Source organism: Manis javanica, chromosome 17 (assembly GCF_040802235.1).
Source record: "Manis javanica isolate MJ-LG chromosome 17, MJ_LKY, whole genome shotgun sequence".
NCBI lineage: Eukaryota > Metazoa > Chordata > Mammalia > Pholidota > Manidae > Manis > Manis javanica.
Window position 1 is genome coordinate 5,068,788 of NC_133172.1, and position 19,466 is coordinate 5,088,253.

Here is a 19,466-nt window from a genome sequence, read left to right on the forward strand (position 1 = left end):
GGCCACCTCCCCCATTCCTGAAGATGAACTGCCCTGCAGCCTGCCCCCACCCCCAGGCCGCTACCTGGGCACTAGACCTCACCTCAGCTCTCTGCACCCTGCTTCTCACCTGCTCTCCAGTTTTTTCCTCTCTCTGGGGTTTGTCCCACCGACATCCAAAGGAGCTGTCACTCACTCTCGGATTTTTTTTTTATTATGGTATCATTAACGTGAAGCCACATGAACGTTGTGGTTACTAGATTCCCACTATCAAGTCCCCCCCACAGACCCCATTACAGTCACTGTCTACCAGCGTAGTAAGATGCTATAGTCACTACTTGTCTTCTCTGTTCTATACCGCCTTCCCCGTGCCCCCTTACATTATTATTCTTTTGCTGAAATTTATTATTTTTTATTAAACTATCATTGATATACACTCTTATGAAGGTTTCACAAGAAAAACAATGTGGTTACTACAATTACCCTTATTATCGAGCCCCCCCCACCCCATTGCAGTCACTGTCCATCAGTGCCCCCCCACATTATGTGTGCTAATCGTCATGTCCGTTAATCCCCTTATCCCTCCCTTCCCACCCACCTTCCTCAGTCCCTTTCCTCTCTGATTTTTAAGACACCTGTCTTGACCTGTTTCCCCTTGAGCTACTGGCCCACTTCTATAGCAAAACTCCTTGTGAGTTGTATTTGTCTCCAATTTCCCTCCCACAAAGTTCACCCACTTAAAGCATGTATTTTAATGGTCTTTAGTAAGGTTATAGATTTGTGCAGCCATCACCATGATCTAATTTTAGGACATTTTCATCATGCAGAGGAACCCGGTTAGCTCCTGGCAGTCACTCCTCACCCCTCTACGTACTCCCACCATCACCCCCCAAAGCACCCTACTTCCTGTCCCTATAGGTTTAACCTGTTCTGGACAATTCTTACAAATGGAATCATGTGATGTGCTCTTTTGTGATTGGCTTCTTTGGTTCAGGGTGTTTTCAAGATTTATCCTTGGTGTTGCACGTATCACTGATTCATTCCTTTGTATCAGCAAATAATATTCCATTGCAGGGATGGGTCACATTTCATCCATTTACCAGTTGATGTACATTTGGGATGTTTCCAATTTTTGGCTATTGTGAATAATGCTGTGAGCTTTCACGTTCAAGTTTTTGTGTGGACATAGGTTTAATTCTCCTGAATGGAATCCTCTAGGAAAGGAATTGCTGGATCATATTGTTAACTCGTTACTTTAATGAGGAATTGCCAGTTTTCCAGTGTCTGCACCGATTTTACATTCCCACCAGCAAAGTATGAGGGTTCCGATTTGTCCACATCCTTGCCAACATTTGTTATTACCTCACTTTATTACAGGTATCTTAGTGGGTGTGAAGTGGTTTCTCATTTGGTTTTGATTTGCATTTCCCTGAGTAATGCTGCTCACTCCCATTGACTCTTAAACCCCTGCCAAGCAGGTACTTGCCCCCATGGCTCCATTGAAATTGCTCTTGTCAAGTTCACCAATGATATCCATGGTGCTAAACTAAAGCCAGCGGCCGATTCTTGGGCCTCCTATTTCATGATTTGGCAACATCGGACACAGTTATCACTCTCTCCTCTCTCATTTGTTTTCAGAATACCACAGACGCCTTGCTCCCCAGTTTCCCTTCTTGGTTCCTCTTAATGTTGCTGACTGCGTAACTTCAGAGAAACCTCTTCTTATCCACTTCTCTTACCTACAATGATTTCTTCTGTTCATCCAGTGTTACGGCTCTGAATGCCTCATTTGTGCTCCAGCCTGGAGATGGGACTCTGAAACTTCTATCTTCAGATTGGACTTTGTCCCTAAATTCCAGACTTATTATGCCCAACTGCCTCCAAGACATTCCCACTTGGATACCTAATAACTAAACCCACTTTGGCATCTGTCCTCCCCTTCCTCCTCCTTAATCCCCACAAAAACTGCATCTCCAGCAATCTCCATCCTTCCTGCTGCTCAGGCCAAAAATGCTGCAGCTGTGCTGTCCACAACCGTAGCCACTACCACGTGCCAACTGTTTACACTTTTCTCATTCACTCTTCAAGTCACAGAAACATTTACCAAGTACCTACTGAATTTCACACACTTTAACAGGTTTGCAAATACAGAAACTACTAAGAGGCAGCTGTCTGATTTCCAGGAGCAACTAGGTAAGTAAACAAAAGGGGGCGATCCATCGTTAAGGATACCCAGACACACACCTCTGACTTCTATTGTCATACAGGAGGGACAACTTATATTTAAATTATTAAAACTATGAAAAGCCAGTACGGACACTGCTGCAGTGATCCAGGCAAGAGATGGTGGTGGCTGGGTGCATAAAGAGAGGGCAGCTTCTTGAGCTATTCAGGAGTTAAAAAGGAAATAGATTGGAAGCAGAGGAGGAATTCACAGGGCTCTTAGGTTTCTGACTGAGCAGCTGGGCGGATGGTGGTGCCCTTATGACAGCAGGAAATTCCTCCTCCGTGGGCAGGAGCAAGCTTTCAGGGTGACATCAAGGACTCCATTGAGGGTGTCTTCTGCAGGTGTAAGGGTTAAGGAGAACTGCCAGAAATTGGGGGTGTGAGTGTGTGGAGGGTCTGGGCTTGCACTGACAGCAATACATGTTACTGTCACCATGGGGGCAGATTCACCTGAGCATAGTGGGGTATGCTGCCCCTTCTCCTGAATCAGCAGGGATCACTTTAAAAAATGAACCAATCCACAGAGCTGAAAGAGGTTCTTTATTTTAGGGATGTAAATAGGGTGAGGAAGAAAAAGATACCTTTGTTAGTAGCCACTGAAGTACCATCGAAAGAACATCCTGGGGAAACAAAAGCAGTGTTTGTACGTGTGGGAGAGGCTGGGGCCAGAAATCTGGCTCACGGACCCGTGGGTCCCAAAGGTGTGTGGGCTTGGAGGCTGGGGACCTAGACTCCTGAGTCTGAGAAAGGAGGGCCGGGGGTGCTCAGATAACTGAGGAGGGACTGGGGGCTCAGACTCCCGGGTCTGAGCAAGGAGGGAGCCAGACACTGGGGCTCCAGGGTCCCAGGGTCTGAGCAAGGAGGGAGCCAGACACTGGGGCTCCAGGGTCCCAGGGACTCACCACGCCAGAATTGTCACACTGGCTGATGCTATGGCCGCAACAGCTGCGAGCAGGCCCTGGTTGCTAGGTGTCAGGGCCTCGGGCCTGGCCAGCAGCTCGCCCAGACTAGGCCTCCAGGGTTCCATCATCTCCGCCTCACGGGGCGACCATCGCAGCACATCCCGAAAGGTGACCTGGAGCTCGGTCTCCCCGCGTGGGGGTGGGCCGGTCACTACGGGGACGCGCACGTCAGCAGGTGTCCCTGCCCCCGCGCAGCTTCGCCCCCGTGCAGCCCCGCCCGCACCGTTAAGAAAGAAATACAGCCGCGCCAGGGGCTGCTGGTCGTGCATGATCACGCAAGAGAAGGTTCCGCCGTGCCTGGGCTGCGCCGGCCGGATCCGCGCCAGGTTGCCTTGCGCCCGCGGTATCTCTCGGAAGTAGGTCAGGTCCTGAGTGCGGAGCTGCGGAACAATCGGCATGAAGCAGAGGGACGAGGGGGTCCCGCCCGAGCCCAGGTCACATTCTCACAGTCCAGACTTGCCCAGCGGCGGCGCGCAGGCCCCACCCCCGACACAGACCACGCCCCCGAGCCCTGGCCACACCCTCTGTATTCGCAGACACTCCACTAGCCCCGCCTCCCATCTTGGCTCCACCCCCCGGGGCTTTCACTCGCTCTCCCGCCCTAAACCCTTACGCGGTAAGCCAGCCCAAGCCCCGGTCCTGCCTTCGGAGCCTTGATCCCTCTCCTTGCAGGAAGCCTGAACCTCGAGCAAGACCCCAAGCCCCACACCCTGCGTCCGGCCTCCTCATCCTCCTGGGAAGCAAAACCCGCCTCCAGCCCTTGGCAGCGGCTCCGCCCGGACTCACACCTCCCACGAACTTCCAGGAATAGGTGATCTCCTCCTTGGGCAGCTGGAAGTTCACAGTGCAAGAGAACATAGCCTGACGACCCCGAGTCACCGTCACGTCCTGAACTGAAGGGGGGTCCGCGTCAGCCCCCGGGTGGCCCCGCCCCTTCTCGCCCTCTGGGCGGCCCCTCTCACCTGGGCAGTCCAGCGGGAGGTCACAGACCTTGGAGTAGCACCCGCGGCAGTGGAAACGCCGGGCGACCTCCTGCAGTCCTGCGGGGCGGGAACTAGTCTGGGCAACCTGTGCGTCCCCCAGCCACGGCCCCCTCCCAGGGTTCTGTCCAGAATCGGGGCCCCACCTTCCCTGCACTCACTGGCTGGCTTTCACCTCTCCGGCATCTAGGATTCCTATTGGCTTGCTTTGGCTTTCGGACCCGCCTTATATGAGGTTTGTGAGCAATACCTGGTTTACTTAATTTTGCCCAGTCTCTTTCGGGCCTCCTTCGGCTCTGAGGCCCACCCATGCTCCCCCACTTCAAGTTCCAGGTTCTGGCCCCGACCATTTCCCGTTCCCCGCCATTGAGAGCTCAGAATGAAGTGCTTACCGCAGGGAGGGATGCAGGCCTGCGCTGCGGAGAGAGGAAGCGTTAGTATCCGAGGGTCACGGGAGGTGCCCGACTCAAGCTCCCCTTATCTCCCCAAGAGGATGTTACTGCGCCGGATGCATCCCCGCAAGAGCAAAGAAAACGGCCTCCGCGGCCCACCGATGGGGCGGGCCAAGGCTGCAGCATTCCACCTGTAGGTGGAGCCGAGACTGCAGCATTTCACCCGCCATCTACAGCCAGTGCCGGGGAGGGAGGTGGGCGGAGGGCAGCACGCCCGCGGCTTGTGCGAAGGAGGCGGGACCAGGCTCGGGTATTCCACCCACTGGGCGATCCTCGGAGGGGACGGGTCTAATTAGGGGGCCCAGTTAGAGGTGTGGTCAGGCTAGAAGTAACCAGTTTAGGAGGCCCGGTTGAAAAAGGAACCCTTTAACTGCGCATGTGTACACAGATCCAGGAAGAGAACCGAACTAATCTGGGTCAAGCCCACCCGAAGGGGTTCATCCCCAACCCCAAGGAGGAAGCCCTCCGTCGAAGGGGCAGGGAGCAGACCCAGCGTGGTCCGCGCTGGGTAAGGAGCTCAGAGATCACAGGGACCTGGGCTGAAGGGAGAAGACTACAGTCTTAGGAAAGCGGTTGCCTAAATGGGTATGCCTGGGGGAGATGGAGTCCATTTTTACCTTCTTTAAGATTTACAATGACCCTCCTCATTTTCTCCGCGGCATCAGCGAACGCAACTTCAAAGGACCCTGGAGAGTGGAAGGATGCCTTGTAGTGAAGACCCTTCCCCAAGGCCGCCGAGCTCAGCAGGCCTAGCTGTCATCGTGTCTGTGCCCCTTCCTCGGCCCCATGTCTCTGGTACAGGCCAGAGTCCCTCCTCTTACCTCCTCCCACCTGCCTACCCAGGAGGCCAGCAAACCCCGAAGTCTCCTTCCTGCCTCTGTACTATCTGCATGATGGAACTGTCCTCTGCATTATCTATCCTTGGCTTGCTGCAGGGAGAGGGGAGGGTGAAGACCAAATTCCTTAAAACGCCTACTAGGCCCTGCATGCTCAGGCCGGGTTTCCCACCCACTCTATCCCATCCCTGGTTGTCCACCTTTCATTTTCCCTGATAGGAAAAGAGCCACGTTCTCTAGCATATAGGGCCTTTGCACGTGCTGGTTTCTGTGTCTGGCACATCTTTTCCCCTCCTCCTACCCATCTTTCACCACCAGGTATCTTGTATCACCTACATACAGGTTTTCCCTGACCACATAGCTAATCTAATCCAGTTCCTGTTTTTGTCTCCTGTAGTTTAACAGCTATCACCAGTTTGCAATTACATATATTTTATATGCCAATCATTTAAGTGTGTCTCTTAGGTAAACAAACATGTCCTCCTTTACTGCTGTGTCCCAGAGCCCAGGAAAGGGCCCTGAGTCTTAGAATGCACTCAGTAAGTACACACAGGATGGATTCCGGGATCCAACCGGAATGGAGACTGCGACAGGTGGCCTATGGCCCCAGTCCATACCTTGGATGTGTTATAATTGGCCTGGAAAGTGTTTTTTTAAATGAACTGGTTGCCATCAGATAAAATTCTGGGAAGTCACATAAAATGTTTGGCATCTTTTACAAAATTTGGAAGAGCTTTAACAGAGACCATATTTCCATGAGGCCATTAGGTGGAGTTTAGCAGCAGCCACCCTCTTTAGGCAGAACACACACCTGCCACTGCCCCATGGTCTCCAGAACAATTCATTTCTACTCCAGTTGCATTCCTTTTTCAACGTTCTCTGCCCTTACGGGTGTTTGAGTTTTGAACATCGTGACAGCCTCCAAACTGTAAGGGTTGTGGCTTCTGAGGTGAATGGCTGGCTTGATTTACGGGTGGAGGTGGTTTTGGAAATCAGCAATGGAATAGGATGTTATAGGCTGAATTGTCTCTCCCCCACATTAGTACATTGAAGTCCTAACCCCTAGTACCTGTCTCTATCTGGAGAGTCTTAAACAGGTAATTAAATTAAACTGAGGTTATTAGGGTGGGCCCTAATCCAATACGACTGATTTCCTTGTAAGAGGAGGAAATTCTGACGCAGACACACACACAGGGCAGACCATGTGAAGACACAGGGAAAGAGAAGATGACCATCTACAAGCCAAGGAGAGGCGTCAGAAGGAACTGACCCTGCTGACACTTAACACCTTGATCTTGGACTTCTAGCTTCCAGGATCCTGAACAAACACATTTCAGTCCTTTAAGCCACCCAGACTGTGATACTTTCTAACAGCAGCCCTAGCAAACTAAGACACAGGGATTGCCAGTGGCCTCCAAATATTTATCTTTAGTAACATAATACTGCATTTCAGCTAGGAAGGGGCTCCCCACCTCACCTCCACATGAAGACTACATTTCCCAACTTGCCTTTATAGCTAGTTGTGGTCACATGGCCAAGTTCTGATAATTAAAATCTAAGTGGAAGTGTCATATATGAGTCGAAGGAAGTAGCCTTAAAGGAGAAATGGTGTTACCTTACTGATCTCTTCCCCTTCCTCTATCCTGCTGCCTGAAACTTGAATTTGATGGCTGAAGCTCTAGCAGTCATACAGCACCGTGAGGATAAGGGCTATACCATAGAATGATAGAGCAAAAAGCTGGAAGGGGGTTGGATCCCCCAGAAAATGGAGCTGCCACACTAGTCTTAGGTGCCTACTTCACGACTTACATGGGAGACATCAACTTCTAGCTTACTTAAGACTCTGAGGGCTCCTCTGTGACATAAAACCATACAGAAAGGGAGGGAATTGGGGATATTGCTCGGAGTGGCTAAAGTGATGACCACTGGGTATAAGCTGGAGAGAGGGGACCCAGAAGCCTGGGAGTGGGTTCAGAATGAGGGGCCAAAGACTTGGAGGTCCCTCCTTGGCCACAGAGTAGGAGTGTGGTCTGAAGATGGCAGGAAGCTCAGGAGGATGTAGTCAGAATGGGGTGCTCAGATGAGAGGCCAGGATGTTGGAGGGGTTGTCTGAGGAATATCTGTGGGTCAAGCCAGGTGACTCTCAGGGAGGCTGAGTGTGGGATATACCAAGTGAGCCATGGGTGAGTGCCTATCTCTAGTAAACCTGGGAATAGAGTAGGGGTGGAGTGAAACGTCCAAAGGCCAAGGGGCTGGGATGTATCAGGTGAACCACCAGGGGGTGTGGGTGGATGTTGTCGAGTCTTCCCCAAAGGAGGGACACGTTTTCAGGAGTGTCAGCTGTTCCCCACCACCTGGGTTTGAGCCTGGCTCGTCCATCGTCCAGCACACCTGTCTCACATCTGAGATGGCCACCCCAAGCCCTCTTCCTTGGGGGATTTGGCCAAGTTTCTAACCTTCCCAGTTCCGTCGTTTGTAAAACGGGGATGATTTTGGGATCTGCCTCATAGGGTTGGCGGGGAGGGTTTAATGCCGTACAACACAAGCTGCTCTGACCCAAACAGTGTGCCAGGTACCCTCTGATGATGCCTGGCACCCAGTGAGTGTTACACAGGGGCCAGCTGCTGGATGGGGAAACCAAGGCATGGAGACGTTAGTGAGGTGGCCCAACGTCACGTAGGTAGGTCAGAACAAAGGTGCCTGGGCTCCAGAGCCTCCACATGGAGCCACTTCCTGTGGTGTTGGACCGTCCTGTCTACACCAGACTGTCCACCCCATGGTTTAGATACACAAGCAGCATTGCCTGCCACCACTGAGCACCGCTCTGCCCCAGCAGAGAGAGACCCCGGTCTGTCCTCACAGTCCAGCCCATCCGCCAGCTTCTCCATCTGGACAATGGGGCTGTAAAACCCCACCTCATAGGGCTTGAACTTTAGGAGGGGCATCAACCTGAATAACTGCAGACACAGCCTTTCCCCTGCACACAGTCAAATCCTTGATCTTCCTTCTCCTGTACCCTCCCCTCCTCCCACCTCATCTCGGCCCACCTGGACCCCTGAGCATGGAACCAGCAGCAGCCACCTTCTCTGGTCTCCTGGTCTGCCCTTGACCCACATGGCCGCAGTCACATCCTCCCTCCTCCTCTCTCTTCCTAAAATGCTCTAATGGGTCCCTCATCTCAAGAGCAAAAGCTAAAGTGAGTCCAAAGGCCCACAACAGGGGTCCTCAAAATGTATTCCCAGAGCAGCAGCGTGACCTGAGAAAGTCCATGTCCAGGCCCTTCCTCAGACCTCCGGGTCAGACGAGGGTGGGGCCCAGGAATCTGCATTTTGACAAGGTGCCAGGAGATGCTGCCGTAACACTGGGGCTCGAGAACCCAGGCCTGCAGGGTCTCACAGGTCGCGTGGCCCCTTGCCGCCCCTCTGATTTCGTCTCCTTGCTTTCTCCCGCCGTGACTCCACTGGAGCCCCACTGGCCCCACGGCCTTTGCACTGGCTCCTTCCTCTGCCTGGAGCGCTCTGTCCCAGATTATCTGCGTGGCTGTCTTCTTCTTCAAGTCTTTGCTGAGCTGGACCTTCCTATTTGTACCTTCCCTGGTCAACTTATTTAAAATAATTGCCCCATGGGCCACCCCATTCCCTCCGCTTCTCTATTTTCCCCCACAGCACACCCCCACAGCTGACATGCGATAGTACGTCACTGATGATTACTGATTGCTGATGTTTGCTGTCTCTGTCCGCCCCCCCACTGCCCTGTAAGGAACCCGAGGGCTGGTGGTCTGCAGTTTTGATCACAGCTGCGTCCCACTGCTGTTTCGTATACGTTCAGTAGATATCTGTTGCACGTGTTGCACCAGCTTCTCCTGGCCTCCGGGTCATCCTCCACACGACCCCCAAGGACCTCCCTACACCCGGAGCTGACCCTGCCCTTCCCTGCCGCCTGCTCCTTCAGGACTGACTCCCAAGTCTCCCTGATCTTTCAGTTGAATCCTGGACCTGCTATCTCGCTGCACCCTGGATGCACCCTGGGGTCCCTCGTAGTCACTACAACCTGGCCCAGCGCGGCATCTGCCCCCAGATGCTCTTTCTCCTGGCTCCCATCTCAGGATGGCGGACTGCCCACCCAGCATGGGGCTGGACTCTGGGCACTGTCCTCTAAGCCTCCCTGAACAACCCATCAGACCCAAGCCCCCACCCTCCCGCCCCATCCCCTCTTCTCCACCATCGCAGCCTCCACCCAGGCCTCCTAGCCTCCAGTCCCTCCCGCACACAGCTTTCAAGGGGTCTTCTACGCCAGAGCCGGACTGGTTCCTGCCCTTTGCAAACCTTCGGGGCCTCTGTGGGGAGAAAGGGTATTTCCTGGAGCTCTGAGTGCCCTGCTGGTTCACTGCCTCAGGCCTCTCTTTGGAGGTGGGGGACCCGCAGCTGAAGCCATCTCCATGCTGGCCCCTCAGACCAACCCACCTGGATGGATGGGAACCTCCTCACCTCTGGGGAGCTTTGCTAAAAAGCTCGGTGGGCAGGAGCAAGAAACAAAAGGTGTAACCACAGAGGCAGAAAGCAGCCCTGGGCCCCAAACCTCGGAGGTGGCCCCCTGGCGCCTGCCACCATTCTGTCTGGGTACACTGAAGGGATCCTGTGTCCTGGGATCATGGGCACCCGGTGTGATTCCTGCTAACACTGCCCCTCGGCTCCCGGTGTTCCCCACCGCCCTCCCCACCGTCCTCAGGCCCCTCCACATGACCACATGCGGTGTTTCTCCAAGGCTGTCACATGGGCCTGTCTCTCCTCAGGGTGACTGGGATGATCCTTTCCCTGTTCCTACCTATTTTCCGGTCCCCAAATGCCCCGCACAAGTACAGACACAGTGTTAACCATAAGGAATAGCGTTTATCCCGGAAGACCTCCTCCTGGGGATCTGTCTCATCAGCACCCCTCCCTCTGGCTCCATTCCACAGCCCTCCTGGGAAACAAGGAAGTTGTTCCACCTTAAGGTGGGTAGGTTGAGGCCCAGGAGGAGACAATGACATGAGCAGAACCCCACAGCCAGGAAGAGGATGTGCCGCACAGCCAGGTCATAACTCACGTTTACCTGATCCCGGGGGGGTTTCAGACTCTTGTCATGTCTACACCATGCCTTCCCCTCCCTGCCAGTACTTGTCCACCCCTTCTCCCCAACACCCACCAAGCTCGCGCGGCTGCCTGGCACCACCTCCTCCGGATCGCTGACACCTGCAGGTGACCCTGTCTGCACACACATCCATCTCCTAGGGGCACCGAGCCCACGCCTCCCATCACCACCGTCTCCACTGCACTTACCCTGGGCGGCGGCCAGCTCCTGGAGCGAGTGGGTCATCTGGGTGAACACGTCATGCAAGTGGCCTCTCTCACTGTAGTCTGGGGATGAGGATGGGGCTTGGGGGACGCACGTCCATCCAGCACCACATCCCCGGTGTGGACAAAATCTGGGACATCTAAGACACTGTCTGTCTCTCTCTCAGACTGCTCCCCCAACAACTCACTATTCCTCTCAAGTCTGTCTCCCCCCATCTCCATCCTCCTCTGAGGATGCTTCTCACTATCCGTCTGCCTCTCTGCATGTCTCTCTCCAGGCCTTCTGGCCTCTCCCCACCTAACTCCCAAGCCCCGGAGGACGTGGCGGGGGCTCCTCACTGATCTGGACGTCCTTGAGGCCCTCGAAGGCTGCGGTGAACTCTTTCTCGCACGTCTCCAGCTCGGGGCCCTCCATGCCGGTGAAGATCTGGCAGATGCGGAGACGCTCCTCGTGGGATGTGAAGCAGAAAAGACAGGCCCAGGCGGGGGCCCTGAATATCAAGAGGGCCACCAGGGCCAATGGGACAGTGCTCAGCGAGGGGAGCCCAGCCATAGCGGAGGGTCTCAGCCCAGGGAGAACTGGTGACCTTTGTGAGGTCACATGGGATGGGGGAGGGGCGTGTGGTATGGGGCCAGAGGTTGGATTTTAGTTGCTGATCAAATGTCAGGTTCTGTGTTTTCAGGCAGGAGGGGTTTGATGGGTCAGAGGTTAGGGGTCAGGCGGGCAATCCCCAGACCTGTGATTGTGCCGGACGCCAGGCTCCCAAGAACCTCACCTGTGACCCTGGACATCCTCACAGGTTAAAGGGTCTCAGGGACCCAGAGGCTGGCAGTGTGGTGCATGGGGGCCCAGCGCTGGAATGTGGTGAGGGGCTGGGTCAGGGATGGGCAGGCACAGCGCCGCTGTGAGTGCCCGAGAGGCAGAAACAGATGTGCAGAGAAACAGAGAACATACAGAGACCGGAAGGCCTGAGAGCCCACGGTGCAGAGACACCGAGATGAGAGACTGACAGGCAGAAAGCAAAACAGATTTCTTGATGGGAGAGAAACTCTGAGGAAAGGGGGAGGGCGGAAACGCAGGGACAAGACAGGAGAGACAGCCAGCTCCTCCTCCCAGGGCCCCTGCAGCAGCCCCCTGAGCCCAGCGGGGCAGGGCGGCGGTCAGGGGCCAGGGTCCCCGCCGGGCCATCCCGTGCAGGGCGCAGCCTGGGGAAAGCTAGGAGGCCGTATAGTGATCTCCGTGGGTGTCCTCCTCAACTATACAACCTCCTACCTCAGCCCGGGGGGCGCGGCAGGCGGACAGACAGACCGATGGACGGACACATGGGGGCCAGGAGGGCCAGGGAGGGCCGGGGCAGCCCCAGCCGCGATGGTGAGCCCCCGACACGGACCCACAGACACGAGCTTGTGTGCGGCGAAGGCCCCGCAAGGTCGGTTCTACGGGTGGGTGCCAGGACCCAGGAATCCGGGCCCCCGGCCCCTCCCCCCCCAGGAACCCAGGAATCAGCCCTTCGGCCCCTCGCTCACCAGGGACCCAGGAGTTCAGGCTCCTGGCCCCTTCCTCACCAAAGTCCCTGGAGTCCAGGCCCTGAGCCCCCTCCTCCCTCAGATCTGGGAGTCCAGCCAAGCCTGCGTCCCTGGGAAAGGCCCAGCCTTCCTGGCTTCCTGGGTTCAGGAGCTTGGCCCCCCCTGAGCCACTGGCTTCCCTGCCTACCTGTCAGGTTCAGGAAGCCAGGAGCTGTGCAGACGCAGCAGAGGTCTAGGTATTGTCGCCCCTTCCTGCCCTTCTCTCGGACCGCCAGCATCCATCACGGGATAGCTGTCATCCACGAGCACCAGCAACACCCCAGGCCTCCGACATCTCCCACGCAGGGCAGCGAGGAGCTAACAACACCCCCATTCTGCAGGTGAGAAGACTGAGCTCCCCAAGAGGGCAAGAGACCCGGCCAAGGCCAGCCGGTAAGTGGGAGGGCCCGGCACCCACCCTGCCCAGCCCTGGACCAAGAGTCCGTGCCTGGGCCTCCCCTCCGTCCAGCTGTCTGTCCTGCACATGCCGCCCCACACCCCATCTCCGCCTTCCTGGTCCTCCCGCGGTGCTGCCGTGGGCTGACCCGCCCGGCCGGCCCCTACCTGGCCTCCACATCCCCCCGCAGCCGAGCAGCCCTCGGCCCTGCCCGCGCCTCTCCCTCCTGCCTCCCTCCCTCCAGCGCCCCCAGCCGGCCTCGTCCCCTCCTCTCCTCTCCGCTCCTTCTTCGGCTTTACCTTCTGCCTCCCCGCCGCCCCTTCTCCGCCTCCTTCCGTCTCTTTGTCTCTCCCGTTCTCTGTCTCTTCCTCCCGCAGTTTCTGCCTCCCTCCTTCCCTCCTCTCCCCCTTCTCTCCATCTTCTTCTCTCCCTTCTAGGGCGCTGGCACCCCTTCCCCGCCACCCCCCGCCCTTCTGCCCGTACCCCTGCCTCTCCCCCTTTCTCCTTCCCTCCCTCCCTCCTCCTGGCGGCCCTGGGCCAGGTCTGGCGCTGGGGGTGGTTGGAGAAGGGGCCCAGGGCTGGGGTAGCGACCTGCCGAGGGGGGTGGAGGGGCGGGAAGGGGGCGGGGGCGGAAGGGGGAAGGTGGGGGCCCGGAGACGGGACCACGGCCGCGGCTCTCAGCCCCCTCCCCTCCTTCCCCAGCTCCCGGACCCTCCGGCGGGGGCGAGAGTCAGGCAAAGGTGGGGAGGAAGGGGAAGGGAGGCGGCCCCCGCCCCCCCAACAGCCTGGCCCCGAGCCCAGGCCGGGTTCCCAGCATGCCCCGGGGCTGCCTGGGGCCTGGGGAGGGGGTGGGGGGACAGGGGAAGCGGAGAATCCTAAAGATCTGCGGGACCAGAGCATCTCTCTGCTCCCGCAACGAATTTCCCCTGGGGGAAACTGAGACCCGGGGGGAAGGGTCTCGGCCTTGTTCAAGGTCACTGGACAAGGCGCTGGTGGACACGCCAAGTCCCTGGGTCCGTAGGCCCGTTTTGGGGAAGGGGTTGGTGCTGGACTTCCCTCAGGTCCGGGTCCCCCTCCCCCTCTCGGCAGACCCTGGGGAGCCCCCAGGGGTCAGAGAGCAGACCCAAACAGTCTGGCACTATGGCAACCACGGCCCCGCCCCCTTAACTCCCGGAGGGCTGGACTCCAGCTGGGGCCGAAGAGGAGGTGGGGACGCCTGGGTTCCAGGGGGGAAGGGGCTGGGGGCCCGAATTCTGGGGCTCCGGGGAGGGAGGGGCTGCCGTGTGGCCTCCCCTGTCTAAGGGAAGGCGGGGCTGGAGGCCCAGAGGCCCAGGTCCTGGGGTGCAGGGGCCTAGGGGTTCGGATTCTGGAATTTCGAGGGAGGGGGCTGGGTTGCGGACTCCCAGGTCTAAGGGAGGAGGGGGCTGGGGCCTGGGGCCCGGAATCCCAGGTCCCCAAGGGAGCCTGGATGCCGGGCCTCTCCTGCGCCAGACAGCCGCTGCCCCCGCCGCTGACCCTGGCCTGTCTGGCAGCCCAGACACCTTCCCCCGTCCTCGCGGCCCCCTCCCACCAGCACGGCTCACCCTTGACCCCGAAAAGCCCCGCAGCCCCTTCCCAGCCCCTCCCCCTCCCCGCCAGCCAGACGTTAACCCTTCCGCTGCCAGAGGCGCCTCCGGAGCCAGCCTCTCCCTCCGCCTCCCCTGAGGACTGGGGCGGGCCTCCGGCCGCGGCCCCCCGCCCCCGCTCCCGCCCCCGCCCCGAGCTACCCCAGCCCAGCCCTCCCCTCGCGCTGGGACCAGGGGTGTTCCCGGACCCCTCCCCCTCTGCACCCCGGAATCCCGGCGCCTCCCCCAAGGATTCGGGAGGGAGTCTGGGTCCCAGGCACCCCCCGCAAGGACCCAGTAATCCAGGCCCAGCCGCCTGCTCCCTCGGAGCCCCGGACCCGCCGGCCGCCGCCCTCCCACAGACTCACGGCTCCGCTGCTCCCGCGTCGCAGGGACGGGGTCCCCGGCAGCCCCCGGCCGGCCCGGCCGCCGCCGCCGCCGCCGCCGCCCGCTCTCCATCCTCTCCCCGCCTCCGCCGCCCCGCGGCCTCTCCCCTTCCTCCCGGCGTTCCCGCCGCCCCTCCGCTCCCCGCCGACCCCGCCGGCTCCCCGCCGGGACCCCGCCGGCCCCTCCCCGCGCCCGCCGGCCGCCGGCCTCCCCCTGCCCCGGCGCTGGCCCCGGTCCAGGGGAAAAAATTCCATCCAGCCCCGGGGAGGAGGCGCGGGGCGGGGAGGCCGGCCGGGAGCGTGACGCAGGGAGGAGGGAAGGGACAAAAGGGGCCGGGAGGCGGCGGGCCGCGGCGCTGCACTCCGCGCCCCCTCTCTCCCTCCGCCTCCCCGGCGGCCGGGGTGCCGGCTCCGCGCCCCGCGCGCCCGCCGCCGTCCCGCCTGCTCCTCCCCGCCCGCCGGGCCGCGCACTTGCCCGCGGCCCCGGGCTCCCCACGTCCCGCACGCCCCCTGGGGTCCGCTCCCGGATCCCCCGCTCAGCGCCCCAGCCCCGCCCTCCGCCCCGCCCCGCCCCGGGGGCCCCCAAAGGTGACTGAGACCCAGATCTGCCCTTGCAGACCGAGCTTACAGTCCGACGGAGGAGGCCGCTCCCGCGCAGACGGTCCCAATCCGGGCTGACGGGGGCCGACCCGGGCCGACGAGGTGTGACCCGGGAGAGGCCCGCGCCGCGGGGACCCCGAGAAGGCGGCGGCTGCGGCCTGACCTCCGAGGGCCCGGGAGGTCAGCTCGGAACCGCCGAGGAGCAGGCAGCCGGACGCGAGCTCCGGCGAGGTCCAGAGGCTGGAGGCCGGGCGATCCCGGGGGGAGAGCGGAGCCGGCAGGCCCGGGAGCCGTGGAGACTCGGGCGTCCAGCCCCGCGGCCCCGCGGCGGTGGGTGGGGCCCGGCTCCGGGGTGCGGGGCCCGGCTCCGGGGTGCAGGCCTGGCTGGGAACTTTCTCCCAGGGTGACCAGGAGCCGCCGAGGGCTGAGAGCCAGGGGAGGGACAGGCTCGGACCTGGGCGCCAGGCAGACCCCTCTGGGGCCCTGTGGGGGATGGACCGAGGGGCCGAGAGGCTGGGGAGCAGGATGCCAGAGCTGGGGCTGGGACTGGGACCCTGGGGACTGGGGCGGGGCAGGGGACTGGGACTGACAGGCTCTGGTGGGGGACGACGGGGCGGGAGGAGGTGAAGAAGATAGACCACCAGGACTCTGACCCAGGAATTGCGGGGACAGGGGTTCCCAGTGGGGAACCGGGAGGAAGAATGGGGTAAAGGAGATGCTGTGCCCCGCTTGGAACTTAGTGTACATCAGGGGCCAGGGCACATTTAGGGGCAACATTCAGACAATGGTGGGTATCCTTCTGGGGCTCCAACAGTGAATAATGCTGTTCCCTCCCACCCCAACCCCAGCCACCCAGTTGTGTCTGGGGACGGCTTGTGCTTACCAGTTTCTTGTGTATCTTTCCAGAGGAATTCTGTACATTTGTGCAGATATATTACAGCCCCATTCTTTTTTTGTCCCCACTTGGGACCACATTATTCTACACTTTGCTTTTTTTAACATTGTTTCCTGAAGATTCTCCTATATCCATGCTCACAGAGCTACCTCTTTCGTTTTAGTGGTGGTATAATATTCCATTGGAAAAATTTATTTATCCATACTTATTCAATCAATTGGGAGATTTTTTTAAACATAAACTAATACTTACATATGCAAATACTGCTTTTTTAAACTGATTCCTTCCAATGCTTTTAAGCTTCTGAACCCAGATATTTGATGAACACTCACTCCTAGGTCTTTCAAAATTTGTTATTAATTACTAATGCTAAGAATAACAAAAATGGCAATACATACCCTTTATGCAGTGTCTATTGGTAACAGGCCCTGGGCTGGGTATATGTTATACATTATATCATTCAATCATCACAGCAGTATTATTAGGAACTTTTATTTACGTGTAAGGGTGGAGGAAATGACATTCTAAATAGTGAGTTGACCAAGTTCACAACGTGCATGGCAGAGGTAGGATTTGAACCCAGGTCTCTCTGGCTCTAAGCTGTGAAAATGTGCAGCTTAACATGGGATTGATATTGGGGACACATTTAACTTGACTTGCACACAAATTTGCATGGATAAAAAGGAGTTTGTCAGCCCAGCTCCTTGACTTGGTTCAGAATTGCTGCCACTCTGCCTTCACCCAGATGCCCGGTAGTTGGGTCAGGACTGTAACTCCACCACCTGTCTCCTCGTCCTGGTCTCATCCTCTCCTGTTGTGATTCTTGGTGTCTAGGTCTGTTCCTGGGAATTCACTGAGGGCGTGATCTAGGTCTGAGTCATCGCTGTGTTCTCAGGATCACCCAGCAAAGAGTGTAGCTAAAAGGGTTTAGGAGAATGTTTGCCAAGCGAACGGAAGGAGGGATGGATGAATAAAGGATGGCCTGTGGGTTAGGCTGGGACTTGCTTAAGCCTCTGGGAGAGTACGTAACACCGTTAGTCCTGAAACATAAGGCCTCCATCTCATTGGTTAGTGAGTTACAGGAACCACTGCTTCCAGTTCCCACAAATCCCTGAGACTCAGGATCCGTCCTTCCCATCAGCCCTGGAGACACAGGATCCATCGTTCTGGTCAGTCCCAATACCAGCCTCCACAATACCACACCCCTAAGCTACAGGGACCAGCATTTCCATCCACTCCGAGACACAGTTCTAGTCTTATCCCTCAGAACAGCGTGCCAATGGCAAATAGAAACATCTGCCTTTCCCAAGGCCACCCTCAAGTTCCTGGAATAGAACCTGTTACCCAGCAAGACACTTCACCCTGCTCTGAAGTAGGTCTGAGTCAAGGACCTTTACATACTGGAGAAAAGAAGGCTCAAGGTCGTGAAGAACATCAGAGTCCTTCCATGTGAGGGGTCAGCCCCAAGCCCATGATAATCCTGCAGCACCACTTCATGCTTAGGGGGGCGGGAATCCTCAGACTGGCAGAGCACCTGTGGTGCCTGATGCTCCCGATGCGCTATTAAATAATCCCAAATGGCAGCTTGCCCCTTGTGGACTTGCAGGAATTGGGGACAGGGGAGTAATTGTGTAATTACAAGATAACAGTTGAAGTAATTAATGATGATTGTGAAAGCCTGTGGGCTGCAAGTTGGGTTTTCAGGGAAAAAGACTCTGAAAAAGAAATTAGAGTTCAGGATATTAACTGGGGACAGATGTCAGGCTTTGTCCTCGCAGGGGAGTGAAGGAAGCCGGGTTAGGTAGCGGGAGAAGCTCAGCAAAAGCCTCAGCCAGTCCCCTGGGTTAGGTGCTCTGGAGCTGCTTGGTCAAGAATCTGTCTTGAATCAGGGCAAGGGGACCCGGCCTTTATATTAGACGTTGGCCCATGGTGGGGTACGAGCTGCCCCCAGGAAGGTGTCATGCCCTGTGGGGGGGTCACTCCCTTCTCTGAAGGCCAGCTCTGCGAGGCGTTCAGCACCAAGCCCTCAACACTCCCAGGAGTGGAAAGAACCAGTGAGTCCTTCGGTCCTGAGGGGGGAGATCTGTCCACAGCACCATGCCTGTCATGCCCCCGGACGAAGTTTGAGAACTTCCATGGAGTTATCCAACTCAGGAAATTGAGTGTTGGTATGAATATTAGCGATGCTTTATCTAGACACCATTAAGAAGAGATGTTTCACCTCTTGGAATTGACAAATTATCGTAAAGATGTAAATTTACGTGAAGCAAAACAGCAAAGATCAGATTGGATGGGAATTCAGAGATCATTTCTGTGGCAGGCAGCTTCCTTTGAAGGATTATTTGATATTCTATCATTCATATTATTAAGAATAATCTTTAATAACTATTTGATGTTTTAGTTATTTAATTCCATTTAGGCCGGGCATTTTTTTTAAAAGACAAAGTGTAACTTGAACATCCTTCATATTTGTGAAGATGAATTTAAAAAGTGTGACAACTTTGCTGACTTAAGTTTCTTGAAGCAGAAACAAAACCCTCTAAAATCATGTATAACAACTTCTTTGATAAATCAGCTTGGATCCAGACATACTCATGAATTTGAAGAGCGCTGAAAAAAATAAAAATAAAAAAGGGAAAGTGCTAGAAATTAGATGCTCCAAACACATGTTCTCACTAAACTTCAAAACAACATATTTTATAGGAATACTTTTAAAAGATAAATTCCTTTAGTTTTGAATCTACTAAAGCCAAATCAAAGCCAAGCTGCGTGATACACTCAACCACTTTCAGAAGTGCAAGATGAATGATTTTCAGCATTTGCTCAAGCTATTATTCCTTATAGTTCTTTCCAGAAAACCTATTTTGAGAAATTATTCTGGGTTATATTAGACTGTGCAGGGAATTATTATATATACAGATTCTGAGTCTTGTACATGAAGGAACAGGGAGGTGTCTTTTTATCTAATTTATAATGAAATTAACCATATTTCTACTTGTTTGCTGAGCTAATTCTGGGTCTTCTTAATGTGTCAGTGAATATGGCTTACACAATGCACATAAAATGGAAAATTAGCTTTTATCATTGAGAATGGAACAAAAATGGCCAAGGCAGTGAATGAATTAGAAATGATAAGCATACAATGATTTGTTCCAAAATATACAAATACTGGTTTAATATTTGTTCCAAACATACTATGATGGGGGTCCAAAAACGACTAGAGCTCAGTATCAGTTGAAAGAATTATTGG

At 56.2% G+C, this 19,466-nt stretch overlaps 1 protein-coding gene across 4 annotated transcripts; it reads right to left on the bottom strand.

Moving 5' to 3' along the window:
* Positions 1-619: 619 nt before the first annotated feature.
* SPACA6 (sperm acrosome associated 6) lies at positions 620-11,526 on the bottom strand. 4 transcript variants are annotated; one of them, XM_037026001.2, is made up of 9 exons: positions 11,108-11,526; positions 10,754-10,831; positions 5,217-5,285; positions 4,540-4,563; positions 4,130-4,207; positions 3,954-4,060; positions 3,108-3,547; positions 2,787-2,825; positions 620-2,541 (listed from the first exon to the last, which is right to left on the bottom strand). In XM_037026001.2, exons 1-8 carry the CDS (start codon positions 11,319-11,321, stop codon positions 2,792-2,794), a joined length of 1,044 nt encoding a protein of 347 aa, XP_036881896.2. In that variant the 5' UTR covers positions 11,322-11,526; the 3' UTR covers positions 620-2,541; positions 2,787-2,791. The 4 variants fall into 4 exon arrangements, with proteins under 4 accessions (XP_036881896.2, XP_073081657.1, XP_036881898.2 ...); XM_073225556.1 differs by lacking the exon at positions 620-2,541 and having other exon boundaries at positions 2,727-2,825; positions 3,108-3,318; positions 3,391-3,547; positions 11,108-11,524; XM_037026003.2 differs by lacking the exon at positions 620-2,541 and having other exon boundaries at positions 2,727-2,825; positions 4,158-4,199.
* Positions 11,527-19,466: the final 7,940 nt, after the last annotated feature.